At 37.2% G+C, this 15,062-nt stretch overlaps 1 protein-coding gene across 1 annotated transcript; it reads right to left on the reverse strand.

The window, feature by feature from the left end:
• Window positions 1–2,230: 2,230 nt before the first annotated feature.
• On the reverse strand, window positions 2,231–7,987 carry LOC135084105 (uncharacterized). Its single transcript, XM_063978849.1, has 2 exons — window positions 7,309–7,987; window positions 2,231–3,495 (listed from the first exon to the last, which is right to left on the reverse strand). The coding sequence occupies exons 1-2, from the start codon at window positions 7,985–7,987 to the stop codon at window positions 2,231–2,233; spliced, it is 1,944 nt and encodes a 647-aa protein (XP_063834919.1).
• Between the last annotated feature and the right edge of the window lie 7,075 nt (window positions 7,988–15,062).

Here is a 15,062-nt window from a genome sequence, read left to right on the forward strand (position 1 = left end):
TAATGGCATCGTCTTCAGTCAGAGTCCCGAACAACTGTTTAAGGGCTGAGCCAATGCCTCCAAACCAGGCAGATCTTTTACTTCTTTGTGAGAGAAGATGGGACAGAGAGTCATATTCCTCTGTAATATCTTGATACCTCGTGTAGAGGGGTCCTAAGATGTTTTCGCATTCTTGTTCGCTATGGATTTTACTTACTTTACATATAGAATTTACTTTATTTATCATAATTTTTAAATTTTGAATTTGTGGGCCTACGTAGGAAACATCTATAGGGGCTAAAACATTCAGATATCCACCATTTATTTTCAGTTCACCTACGTAGTCGAAATATATTCCTGGGCTTGCGTTGATTGGTTGGACATAGTCCGGTCTCACTTGCGTTAATAGGCTGAAATGTAAAAACGTATTTGAGATTACCTATCTAAACTTATTTAACTAAATATTCTAAAACTAAGAGTGAACCATTGGTTCTAAAAATAGCCTACATTCTTATTCTAACTGTATGCCGCTTATCAGAGGCTGGAACAGGGCATTGTTTACACTTGCAACTTTGTAAGGAGTAGTGTCGTGATCGATTCGTTTGGATGGTTTTATGCAGTAAGTAAGTATAGAGTTGGTAAGTATTTATTTTATTAAGTTTTTATTTATTAGAATTAGTTTTTTTTTTTAAATTAATTATTTTATTTATTTATTTTTTATTTTACAGGTGCGGTGCGACATTAGCTGGTTTGATTTGGTCAAAATGGTGGGTTACATGGCGTCTATTTATTAGCAGTGTAGCTGTGTGGTTGCTGTTGACTTTTATTATTTTATATGGACCTTTCCAGAGGGGAGACAGGGCTTTTCGTAGCCTGAGATGGTTTTTGAGGTATACGTAATCACCTGCTTTGTAGCACGGTGGAGGTTTGGAATGGGAATCGTAATAGGTTTTTGAGGTTTCTTTGGAATTAAGGATATTTTCTCGAGCCTTTTCACGAGTATACTTGAATTTGTGTTGGAGCATCTTAGTGTAGTCGGAATAAGTAGTACCAGGGCCGCTTTCGTAGACTGAATTTGGGATCAATGGTTTATGACCAAACACTAACTCGTAAGGAGTGAATTTAGTGGATGAATGAACTGTTGTGTTATACGTGTGCATAGCAGTGTAGACGTATGTGGGCCAATTATCTTGATTTGTGTTAACAAAGGACTTGAGATATTCTTTAAGTGTGGAATGACTGCGTTCTAGCGCACCTTGTGTTTGAGGATGATACGGGGATGACCAAAGTTGTTTGATCTTGAGGAATTGGCATGTGGTTTTGAAGAGGTCGGATGTGAAGTTAGTGCCTTGATCAGTAAGGATTTGTTTGGGAATTCCGAATAGGGAAATGAAGTGGATGAGACAGTCACTGGTTTCTTCAGCTGTGGTGCTGCGTATTGGATAAGCTACAGAGTACTTGGTTAGGTCGTCTTGGAGAGTGAGAATGTATTTGAGTTTAGCAGGGCCTGATTCAGGGAGAGGACCGACGATGTCTAATGCAACGCGTTGGAATGGTGCGGTTGATGTAGTAGTTATTTCCATAGGGGCTCTATGTATTTGTCTTAGAGCTTTATTTTATTGACACAGTGTGCACTTTTTTACATATTCCTCTATATCACTTCGCATGTTTTTCCAGTAAAATTGTTCTCGAATTCTGTTATACATACGGACTGAGCCTAAATGACCGGCAGTGGGAATGTCGTGATTTTCGCGGAGGATTTTGGATCTTTCACTTAGGGTTGGAAATATTATTCTGTTTAGGTAAATATGGATTGAGACATTAGTATCGTGGAATATGTAAGCGAGGATATTGTAGATTTTGGTATAGGAATGGTGATCAAATGGGTTTTTGAAATCGGATATAGCGACGTCAGTTATTTCTTTGTTCTTAAGGATTTCTTCTTTTGTATGTTTAAGGGTATTGAATATATCGGGATAGGATGATTCATCGAAATGGTGTACTTTAGTGAAAATTAGGAATATAGACTTGTTTGCGTGATCTAGTTTTTGGTAGGAGAGTAGTTCTTTTTCAGAATTTAGGATATCGTCTTTGTTTTCGGAATTTGAAAGGATTTCTTCGATATAGGGATTTGAATCATCAAGATCTAGGGATGTAGGAATTATGATAATCTTGTAAGGGGACTTAAGTAGGTTTTCGTTGTGTTCGATTATTTTAGTGTTAGAATTGAATTCTTTATTAGAAATAGATTTTAGAAATTTGGAGTATTCTTTTGAAGATGCGGTATTGGATACTGGTTCAGAGTTAGTTGTATCTTCGGTGATGAGTGGATTTTGTAGATTTTCAGAAACCGGAGGAGATTGAGGATTCGGTGAGGATTAAGCAGGTCATCTAAGTTAAACGGAGATTGGGGATTCAGAGGATTTTGCAGTAGAGGTGATTCTTGGAGATTCAGTGGACTTTCAGGATTCGGTGGACTTGGGAGATTCAGTGGATTATCAAGATTTAGAGGATTTAGGAGACTCAGTGATTCGTCAGGATTCAGAGGAGATGAAATTGTAATGTCGTCGAAGTTGAGATTTAAGTCTTGACTTTGAGGACTGAAATCGATTGGACCGAGGTCTGTAAGGTCGTGGTCTGGACTTGGAAGGAATTCGTTTGGGTTTGATGTTTCGGGATCGAGATTCGGCGTAACAGGATTAGCATTTGTTGCGGGTGTAGGAAGTGGAATATTCTGGACTTCTTCAGGGATTATAGGTAGTTGTTGAGATTCTGGCTGTATAGGATTTACGGGATATCTGGAAAGAGCGTCGGCTGCGGAATTCAGTTTGCCTTTTTGATATATGATTTCGTATTCGTATTCTTCTAATTGGAGTCGCCAGCGTTGCATTTTGCTACTGGGGTCTGAATGATTAAATAGCCACTTTAATGGACGATGATCGGTGACGATGAAGAATTTTCTACCAAATAGGTACGGACGGAAGTTTTTACAACCAAATACTATTGCAAGTAATTCTTTTTCTGTTGTACTATAATTTACTTCGTTTTTGTTTAGAGTTCGTGATGAATAGGCAATGGGATGATCCTTGCCTGTGGGACCTTGGGATAGAATGGCTGAAATTGCATGGTTGGAAGCATCACATGTAAGTGTGAATGGCTTTGTGAAGTCAGGATAAATTAGGACAGGAGCGGAGACTAATTTGTCTTTTAAGGTTTCAAATGAAAGTTGTTGTTCATTGGTCCAGTCAAAGGGGACATCCTTTTTTAACAGATTTGTGAGAGGTTTGGATAACTTAGAAAAATCAGGGATGAACCTCCTGTAATAGGATATGAGACCTAGGAATGATTTTATGTCTTTTGGACATTTTGGAACTGGAAATTCTTGTACGGATTTTGTTTTTTTAGGATCGGGTTTTAAACCGTTTTCAGTGATTATATGGCCTAAATAACCGACTTCTTTTCGTAGGAATTCGCATTTATCGGGCTGTAGTTTAAAATTGCGGAGTTTTTGGAATACTGCTGAGATGTTGTTAATGTGTGAATTTAGGTCATGTGAATAGATAACTACGTCATCGAGGTAGACAAAACATCTTTCTCCTTGGAGGCCGGTGAGAACTGTGTTCATGAGGCGTTGGAATGTAGAAGGGGCATTTTTTAGCCCAAAAGGCATGCGGCGGAACTCAAAGTGTCCTTGTGGAACGCTGAATGCAGTTTTGCATGCGTCGGCGGAATTTATTTTGATTTGATGGATGTTCTTTGACTATATGTTTAGTTTTATTATTTTTCATTTTGCCAGAAACTAAAGACAAGACTTTATCAGAAATAGAAAGTAGATTGAAAGGTGAACCAAAAAGTATTTGTGAAAAAGAAAGCACATTGTTGGGCGTGAGTTAACGTAATTAGACGTTAATTTGACTGAATAAATTTAATTCGTAGGGAAACTTAGTGATTAAAGACTGTAATAAGTTATTTTAACGACTGTCTAATGCAGGGTTTCCCAATTTTTTTTGCCAAGGAACCCTAATTGATTATACTTTTCCTAGCGGAACCCCCGTACTACTCCGCCCGCACGCCCTGTCCCTCCCTTGTGCGTAAACAAGTCGGTGCGAGCGAACAACGTCGGTCACGAAACGTGGGATAATATTTTTTACGGAACCCTTGCGGCCTTTCCACGGAACCCCAGGGTTCCGCGGACCACTATTCGGGAACCGCTGGTCTAATGTATTTGCAACAAAGATCAATGATCCAAACCAAATAATTAAGCGAAACATCCATCTTCACACGTTTTAATGATAGTGACGTTTCTTAGCATGACGTGCTTAATATGCTTATTTATGTCACAAACACCTTGAAAACACGTGATAGATACCTTTTATTTTATTGTTAAATATTTATTAAAAGAACACGAAAAAAAAGTTTAAAATAATGTTGTATTCCGCAGACTCGTAACAATATACAGGATGTCCCGAAAAGAACATTCCGAACTTAAGGAGATGACAGACTAATGGATGACCCATCTATAAAAAAGTATCACCATTAAAATTTCAGGTACGATTTTTTCATGTTTTTTAATCCCCAATTTTGAGCTCATGCTGCTGTGTGTACCAATGAGCAGATAATTTTCTTATTCGTCTTGAGAAATATTGACTCTGAAATAGTGATACTTTTACTAAAGTATTTTTTAGTTTATTAGCCTACCATCTTTAGTTTGGTACTGTTGTACGAGGTCTCGAGATTGGAGTTTTAAAAAACAGTTTGTTAAGTATTTGAAGTTTATTCACTTTTTAAACATTAATTTTAAAGACAACCCGTTGCAGCAAGCTCTCAAACCGAACTAAACTTTACAGTGGGGTCTCTGGCGCTCCCGTAGTTTAGAAACGCTGACTCGGCGCGACAGCGGCGGGTCAGCCTTATTCTATACAAAGACCGGGTATAACAGCCCCCGGGGAAAAAGAAACTTCGGGAATAGAACCCGAAGTTTAAGAAAATTTATTTTAAACTATTTCCCTCAATCTGGGAGAGCTAACCTGTTTTGAGGTTGCTTCCTTGGGTGTTACCTCAGTGAGGGTTTCTAAAGCAATATCATTAATTTCTTGTAATTCTACGTTTTTTCTTGTTTTTAATGAGTTTAGGATGCTGCGGCGGGTTTTCACAAAAATAAAGATCTTAAAAACTATAAAACATATAACAATGGCGAGTATGACTATGGTAAATATTGAATAATGTGTGTTATATTTTATAAAATGTGGTTGATTGATAATTTCTTCTGTTTTGTTTACAATAAAGCTTGAATACTGTTTATAATTTCTAAGGTACTCTAAATCAAAATTTTCAATTTTATTGTTATTTAATTTTAACAATTTATCTGTTATATTTATGTTGCAACATACATCCTGGGCAATATTAAAAGTGGGTTGTTCTATATGTATAGTTACATTTAAAATGTTGTATTTAGGAATGAGTTTTGTATCTTTACAATATGCTGTGCAATTACTGGGTATGTTTAGTATTCCTGTACCTGCTATGTTTAAAACAGTTATTTCTAGGTTAATACAGTCTATGAATAATTTTGATGGATTGGATTGAACATAAATCCAATGATTACGCAACAATGGAATCCAAACATCTATGTTTCCATTAAGTACCTTTGTTTCGCACTGTATTGGGGGTCCGCTTAATACTTTCGTTAACACTTCACTTTCACACGTTATACGGGCACTGGGTGTGTATGTGTTCATTATATCACAAATGTATGTTTCAGAACTTATCACTCTGCAGTCGGTTAAGCTGTCCAGGGTGCAGTACCGGGATTTATCCTTGGTCATTGCTATATACTTAGTGCTAGGTATAATAGTGGCATATGATTTCACTGTTCCGACATCATGAGGTGTCGGTAGTGGAACGTTGTTATATAAAGAATAGGTTTCCGGGGTCACCAGGGTTATATGTAATATAAACATTATTTTACTTCTAAAATAGTAACAAGACAATTTTGACGCGCTAATTATGGCGTGAATAAATTCTAAATCTAAACTTACAGGTAATCTTAAATTGTTGGGAAAATGTCTATAGCTCTTGGCAAGCTCGTGATACAATTTTGGCGGTGTTATAACTGATGGGTGTAAAACGTTTTGACTGCAAAAGAGGATAGAGTTTGTAATGTCTTCCAGCCGGAAGGACATTGTTAGGATCGCGGAGTCTAATATGTTAAAGGCTGTATTGAGTTCAGATGAGATGGCTATCTCTTGTGATGCGGTAGTTAGATTATTTAGGTTCGCGATGAGCTTGTCAATAGCTATTTGGAAACTGGCTTCGTTAATTCTGATTTTCTCTAAGGTCTTATTCTGAGCTATTAAGGTGGAAGTGGTTATTAAGATATTCTGTTTAATTAAGGAGGCCAATTTCTTTTCATTTTCTTGGACGGTGCTTAGGGCATTATCATATCTAATGGCATCGTCTTCAGTCAGAGTCCCGAACAACTGTTTAAGGGCTGAGCCAATGCCTCCAAACCAGGCAGATCTTTTACTTCTTTGTGAGAGAAGATGGGACAGAGAGTCATATTCCTCTGTAATATCTTGATACCTCGTGTAGAGGGGTCCTAAGATGTTTTCGCATTCTTGTTCGCTATGGATTTTACTTACTTTACATATAGAATTTACTTTATTTATCATAATTTTTAAATTTTGAATTTGTGGGCCTACGTAGGAAACATCTATAGGGGCTAAAACATTCAGATATCCACCATTTATTTTCAGTTCACCTACGTAGTCGAAATATATTCCTGGGCTTGCGTTGATTGGTTGGACATAGTCCGGTCTCACTTGCGTTAATAGGCTGAAATGTAAAAACGTATTTGAGATTACCTATCTAAACTTATTTAACTAAATATTCTAAAACTAAGAGTGAACCATTGGTTCTAAAAATAGCCTACATTCTTATTCTAACTGTATGCCGCTTATCAGAGGCTGGAACAGGGCATTGTTTACACTTGCAACTTTGTAAGGAGTAGTGTCGTGATCGATTCGTTTGGATGGTTTTATGCAGTAAGTAAGTATAGAGTTGGTAAGTATTTATTTTATTAAGTTTTTATTTATTAGAATTAGTTTTTTTTTTTTAAATTAATTATTTTATTTATTTATTTTTTATTTTACAGGTGCGGTGCGACATTAGCTGGTTTGATTTGGTCAAAATGGTGGGTTACATGGCGTCTATTTATTAGCAGTGTAGCTGTGTGGTTGCTGTTGACTTTTATTATTTTATATGGACCTTTCCAGAGGGGAGACAGGGCTTTTCGTAGCCTGAGATGGTTTTTGAGGTATACGTAATCACCTGCTTTGTAGCACGGTGGAGGTTTGGAATGGGAATCGTAATAGGTTTTTGAGGTTTCTTTGGAATTAAGGATATTTTCTCGAGCCTTTTCACGAGTATACTTGAATTTGTGTTGGAGCATCTTAGTGTAGTCGGAATAAGTAGTACCAGGGCCGCTTTCGTAGACTGAATTTGGGATCAATGGTTTATGACCAAACACTAACTCGTAAGGAGTGAATTTAGTGGATGAATGAACTGTTGTGTTATACGTGTGCATAGCAGTGTAGACGTATGTGGGCCAATTATCTTGATTTGTGTTAACAAAGGACTTGAGATATTCTTTAAGTGTGGAATGACTGCGTTCTAGCGCACCTTGTGTTTGAGGATGATACGGGGATGACCAAAGTTGTTTGATCTTGAGGAATTGGCATGTGGTTTTGAAGAGGTCGGATGTGAAGTTAGTGCCTTGATCAGTAAGGATTTGTTTGGGAATTCCGAATAGGGAAATGAAGTGGATGAGACAGTCACTGGTTTCTTCAGCTGTGGTGCTGCGTATTGGATAAGCTACAGAGTACTTGGTTAGGTCGTCTTGGAGAGTGAGAATGTATTTGAGTTTAGCAGGGCCTGATTCAGGGAGAGGACCGACGATGTCTAATGCAACGCGTTGGAATGGTGCGGTTGATGTAGTAGTTATTTCCATAGGGGCTCTATGTATTTGTCTTAGAGCTTTATTTTCTTGACACAGTGTGCACTTTTTTACATATTCCTCTATATCACTTCGCATGTTTTTCCAGTAAAATTGTTCTCGAATTCTGTTATACATACGGACTGAGCCTAAATGACCGGCAGTGGGAATGTCGTGATTTTCGCGGAGCATTTTGGATCTTTCACTTAGGGTTGGAAATATTATTCTGTTTAGGTAAATATGGATTGAGACATTAGTATCGTGGAATATGTAAGCGAGGATATTGTAGATTTTGGTATAGGAATGGTGATCAAATGGGTTTTTGAAATCGGATATAGCGACGTCAGTTATTTCTTTGTTCTTAAGGATTTCTTCTTTTGTATGTTTAAGGGTATTGAATATATCGGGATAGGATGATTCATCGAAATGGTGTACTTTAGTGAAAATTAGGAATATAGACTTGTTTGCGTGATCTAGTTTTTGGTAGGAGAGTAGTTCTTTTTCAGAATTTAGGATATCGTCTTTGTTTTCGGAATTTGAAAGGATTTCTTCGATATAGGGATTTGAATCATCAAGATCTAGGGATGTAGGAATTATGATAATCTTGTAAGGGGACTTAAGTAGGTTTTCGTTGTGTTCGATTATTTTAGTGTTAGAATTGAATTCTTTATTAGAAATAGATTTTAGAAATTTGGAGTATTCTTTTGAAGATGCGGTATTGGATACTGGTTCAGAGTTAGTTGTATCTTCGGTGATGAGTGGATTTTGTAGATTTTCAGAAACCGGAGGAGATTGAGGATTCGGTGAGGATTAAGCAGGTCATCTAAGTTAAACGGAGATTGGGGATTCAGAGGATTTTGCAGTAGAGGTGATTCTTGGAGATTCAGTGGACTTTCAGGATTCGGTGGACTTGGGAGATTCAGTGGATTATCAAGATTTAGAGGATTTAGGAGACTCAGTGATTCGTCAGGATTCAGAGGAGATGAAATTGTAATGTCGTCGAAGTTGAGATTTAAGTCTTGACTTTGAGGACTGAAATCGATTGGACCGAGGTCTGTAAGGTCGTGGTCTGGACTTGGAAGGAATTCGTTTGGGTTTGATGTTTCGGGATCGAGATTCGGCGTAACAGGATTAGCATTTGTTGCGGGTGTAGGAAGTGGAATATTCTGGACTTCTTCAGGGATTATAGGTAGTTGTTGAGATTCTGGCTGTATAGGATTTACGGGATATCTGGAAAGAGCGTCGTCTGCGGAATTCAGTTTGCCTTTTTGATATATGATTTCGTATTCGTATTCTTCTAATTGGAGTCGCCAGCGTTGCATTTTGCTACTGGGGTCTGAATGATTAAATAGCCACTTTAATGGACGATGATCGGTGACGATGAAGAATTTTCTACCAAATAGGTACGGACGGAAGTTTTTACAACCAAATACTATTGCAAGTAATTCTTTTTCTGTTGTACTATAATTTACTTCGTTTTTGTTTAGAGTTCGTGATGAATAGGCAATGGGATGATCCTTGCCTGTGGGACCTTGGGATAGAATGGCTGAAATTGCATGGTTGGAAGCATCACATGTAAGTGTGAATGGCTTTGTGAAGTCAGGATAAATTAGGACAGGAGCGGAGACTAATTTGTCTTTTAAGGTTTCAAATGAAAGTTGTTGTTCATTGGTCCAGTCAAAGGGGACATCCTTTTTTAACAGATTTGTGAGAGGTTTGGATAACTTAGAAAAATCAGGGATGAACCTCCTGTAATAGGATATGAGACCTAGGAATGATTTTATGTCTTTTGGACATTTTGGAACTGGAAATTCTTGTACGGATTTTGTTTTTTTAGGATCGGGTTTTAAACCGTTTTCAGTGATTATATGGCCTAAATAACCGACTTCTTTTCGTAGGAATTCGCATTTATCGGGCTGTAGTTTAAAATTGCGGAGTTTTTGGAATACTGCTGAGATGTTGTTAATGTGTGAATTTAGGTCATGTGAATAGATAACTACGTCATCGAGGTAGACAAAACATCTTTCTCCTTGGAGGCCGGTGAGAACTGTGTTCATGAGGCGTTGGAATGTAGAAGGGGCATTTTTTAGCCCAAAAGGCATGCGGCGGAACTCAAAGTGTCCTTGTGGAACGCTGAATGCAGTTTTGCATGCGTCGGCGGAATTTATTTTGATTTGATGGATGTTCTTTGACTATATGTTTAGTTTTATTATTTTTCATTTTGCCAGAAACTAAAGACAAGACTTTATCAGAAATAGAAAGTAGATTGAAAGGTGAACCAAAAAGTATTTGTGAAAAAGAAAGCACATTTTTGGGCGTGAGTTAACGTAATTAGACGTTAATTTGACTGAATAAATTTAATTCGTAGGGAAACTTAGTGATTAAAGACTGTAATAAGTTATTTTAACGACTGTCTAATGCAGGGTTTCCCAATTTTTTTTGCCAAGGAACCCTAATTGATTATACTTTTCCTAGCGGAACCCCCGTACTACTCCGCCCGCACGCCCTGTCCCTCCCTTGTGCGTAAACAAGTCGGTGCGAGCGAACAACGTCGGTCACGAAACGTGGGATAATATTTTTTACGGAACCCTTGCGGCCTTTCCACGGAACCCCAGGGTTCCGCGGACCACTATTCGGGAACCGCTGGTCTAATGTATTTGCAACAAAGATCAATGATCCAAACCAAATAATTAAGCGAAACATCCATCTTCACACGTTTTAATGATAGTGACGTTTCTTAGCATGACGTGCTTAATATGCTTATTTATGTCACAAACACCTTGAAAACACGTGATAGATACCTTTTATTTTATTGTTAAATATTTATTAAAAGAACACGAAAAAAAAGTTTAAAATAATGTTGTATTCCGCAGACTCGTAACAATATACAGGATGTCCCGAAAAGAACATTCCGAACTTAAGGAGATGACAGACTAATGGATGACCCATCTATAAAAAAGTATCACCATTAAAATTTCAGGTACGATTTTTTCATGTTTTTTAATCCCCAATTTTGAGCTCATGCTGCTGTGTGTACCAATGAGCAGATAATTTTCTTATTCGTCTTGAGAAATATTGACTCTGAAATAGTGATACTTTTACTAAAGTATTTTTTAGTTTATTAGCCTACCATCTTTAGTTTGGTACTGTTGTACGAGGTCTCGAGATTGGAGTTTTAAAAAACAGTTTGTTAAGTATTTGAAGTTTATTCACTTTTTAAACATTAATTTTAAAGACAACCCGTTGCAGCAAGCTCTCAAACCGAACTAAACTTTACAGTGGGGTCTCTGGCGCTCCCGTAGTTTAGAAACGCTGACTCGGCGCGACAGCGGCGGGTCAGCCTTATTCTATACAAAGACCGGGTATAACAGCCCCCGGGGAAAAAGAAACTTCGGGAATAGAACCCGAAGTTTAAGAAAATTTATTTTAAACTATTTCCCTCAATCTGGGAGAGCTAACCTGTTTTGAGGTTGCTTCCTTGGGTGTTACCTCAGTGAGGGTTTCTAAAGCAATATCATTAATTTCTTGTAATTCTACGTTTTTTCTTGTTTTTAATGAGTTTAGGATGCTGCGGCGGGTTTTCACAAAAATAAAGATCTTAAAAACTATAAAACATATAACAATGGCGAGTATGACTATGGTAAATATTGAATAATGTGTGTTATATTTTATAAAATGTGGTTGATTGATAATTTCTTCTGTTTTGTTTACAATAAAGCTTGAATACTGTTTATAATTTCTAAGGTACTCTAAATCAAAATTTTCAATTTTATTGTTATTTAATTTTAACAATTTATCTGTTATATTTATGTTGCAACATACATCCTGGGCAATATTAAAAGTGGGTTGTTCTATATGTATAGTTACATTTAAAATGTTGTATTTAGGAATGAGTTTTGTATCTTTACAATATGCTGTGCAATTACTGGGTATGTTTAGTATTCCTGTACCTGCTATGTTTAAAACAGTTATTTCTAGGTTAATACAGTCTATGAATAATTTTGATGGATTGGATTGAACATAAATCCAATGATTACGCAACAATGGAATCCAAACATCTATGTTTCCATTAAGTACCTTTGTTTCGCACTGTATTGGGGGTCCGCTTAATACTTTCGTTAACACTTCACTTTCACACGTTATACGGGCACTGGGTGTGTATGTGTTCATTATATCACAAATGTATGTTTCAGAACTTATCACTCTGCAGTCGGTTAAGCTGTCCAGGGTGCAGTACCGGGATTTATCCTTGGTCATTGCTATATACTTAGTGCTAGGTATAATAGTGGCATATGATTTCACTGTTCCGACATCATGAGGTGTCGGTAGTGGAACGTTGTTATATAAAGAATAGGTTTCCGGGGTCACCAGGGTTATATGTAATATAAACATTATTTTACTTCTAAAATAGTAACAAGACAATTTTGACGCGCTAATTATGGCGTGAATAAATTCTAAATCTAAACTTACAGGTAATCTTAAATTGTTGGGAAAATGTCTATAGCTCTTGGCAAGCTCGTGATACAATTTTGGCGGTGTTATAACTGATGGGTGTAAAACGTTTTGACTGCAAAAGAGGATAGAGTTTGTAATGTCTTCCAGCCGGAAGGACATTGTTAGGATCGCGGAGTCTAATATGTTAAAGGCTGTATTGAGTTCAGATGAGATGGCTATCTCTTGTGATGCGGTAGTTAGATTATTTAGGTTCGCGATGAGCTTGTCAATAGCTATTTGGAAACTGGCTTCGTTAATTCTGATTTTCTCTAAGGTCTTATTCTGAGCTATTAAGGTGGAAGTGGTTATTAAGATATTCTGTTTAATTAAGGAGGCCAATTTCTTTTCATTTTCTTGGACGGTGCTTAGGGCATTATCATATCTAATGGCATCGTCTTCAGTCAGAGTCCCGAACAACTGTTTAAGGGCTGAGCCAATGCCTCCAAACCAGGCAGATCTTTTACTTCTTTGTGAGAGAAGATGGGACAGAGAGTCATATTCCTCTGTAATATCTTGATACCTCGTGTAGAGGGGTCCTAAGATGTTTTCGCATTCTTGTTCGCTATGGATTTTACTTACTTTACATATAGAATTTACTTTATTTATCATAATTTTTAAATTTTGAATTTGTGGGCCTACGTAGGAAACATCTATAGGGGCTAAAACATTCAGATATCCACCATTTATTTTCAGTTCACCTACGTAGTCGAAATATATTCCTGGGCTTGCGTTGATTGGTTGGACATAGTCCGGTCTCACTTGCGTTAATAGGCTGAAATGTAAAAACGTATTTGAGATTACCTATCTAAACTTATTTAACTAAATATTCTAAAACTAAGAGTGAACCATTGGTTCTAAAAATAGCCTACATTCTTATTCTAACTGTATGCCGCTTATCAGAGGCTGGAACAGGGCATTGTTTACACTTGCAACTTTGTAAGGAGTAGTGTCGTGATCGATTCGTTTGGATGGTTTTATGCAGTAAGTAAGTATAGAGTTGGTAAGTATTTATTTTATTAAGTTTTTATTTATTAGAATTAGTTTTTTTTTTTAAATTAATTATTTTATTTATTTATTTTTTATTTTACAGGTGCGGTGCGACATTAGCTGGTTTGATTTGGTCAAAATGGTGGGTTACATGGCGTCTATTTATTAGCAGTGTAGCTGTGTGGTTGCTGTTGACTTTTATTATTTTATATGGACCTTTCCAGAGGGGAGACAGGGCTTTTCGTAGCCTGAGATGGTTTTTGAGGTATACGTAATCACCTGCTTTGTAGCACGGTGGAGGTTTGGAATGGGAATCGTAATAGGTTTTTGAGGTTTCTTTGGAATTAAGGATATTTTCTCGAGCCTTTTCACGAGTATACTTGAATTTGTGTTGGAGCATCTTAGTGTAGTCGGAATAAGTAGTACCAGGGCCGCTTTCGTAGACTGAATTTGGGATCAATGGTTTATGACCAAACACTAACTCGTAAGGAGTGAATTTAGTGGATGAATGAACTGTTGTGTTATACGTGTGCATAGCAGTGTAGACGTATGTGGGCCAATTATCTTGATTTGTGTTAACAAAGGACTTGAGATATTCTTTAAGTGTGGAATGACTGCGTTCTAGCGCACCTTGTGTTTGAGGATGATACGGGGATGACCAAAGTTGTTTGATCTTGAGGAATTGGCATGTGGTTTTGAAGAGGTCGGATGTGAAGTTAGTGCCTTGATCAGTAAGGATTTGTTTGGGAATTCCGAATAGGGAAATGAAGTGGATGAGACAGTCACTGGTTTCTTCAGCTGTGGTGCTGCGTATTGGATAAGCTACAGAGTACTTGGTTAGGTCGTCTTGGAGAGTGAGAATGTATTTGAGTTTAGCAGGGCCTGATTCAGGGAGAGGACCGACGATGTCTAATGCAACGCGTTGGAATGGTGCGGTTGATGTAGTAGTTATTTCCATAGGGGCTCTATGTATTTGTCTTAGAGCTTTATTTTCTTGACACAGTGTGCACTTTTTTACATATTCCTCTATATCACTTCGCATGTTTTTCCAGTAAAATTGTTCTCGAATTCTGTTATACATACGGACTGAGCCTAAATGACCGGCAGTGGGAATGTCGTGATTTTCGCGGAGCATTTTGGATCTTTCACTTAGGGTTGGAAATATTATTCTGTTTAGGTAAATATGGATTGAGACATTAGTATCGTGGAATATGTAAGCGAGGATATTGTAGATTTTGGTATAGGAATGGTGATCAAATGGGTTTTTGAAATCGGATATAGCGACGTCAGTTATTTCTTTGTTCTTAAGGATTTCTTCTTTTGTATGTTTAAGGGTATTGAATATATCGGGATAGGATGATTCATCGAAATGGTGTACTTTAGTGAAAATTAGGAATATAGACTTGTTTGCGTGATCTAGTTTTTGGTAGGAGAGTAGTTCTTTTTCAGAATTTAGGATATCGTCTTTGTTTTCGGAATTTGAAAGGATTTCTTCGATATAGGGATTTGAATCATCAAGATCTAGGGATGTAGGAATTATGATAATCTTGTAAGGGGACTTAAGTAGGTTTTCGTTGTGTTCGATTATTTTAGTGTTAGAATTGAATTC

Source organism: Ostrinia nubilalis, chromosome 25 (assembly GCF_963855985.1).
Source record: "Ostrinia nubilalis chromosome 25, ilOstNubi1.1, whole genome shotgun sequence".
NCBI classification, from domain to species: Eukaryota; Metazoa; Arthropoda; class Insecta; order Lepidoptera; family Crambidae; genus Ostrinia; species Ostrinia nubilalis.

What these genes read in the sequence shown, in the direction of transcription:
- LOC135084105 (XM_063978849.1), bottom strand. Translation starts at nt 7,987, where the DNA reads ATGGAAATAACTACTACATCAACCGCACCATTCCAACGCGTTGCATTA. An exon ending in TCCACCGTGCTACAAAGCAG is followed by an intron (nt 3,496 to 7,308) that starts GTGATTACGTAT and finishes ACATCTCAGCAG; the next exon opens with TATTCCAAAAACTCCGCAAT.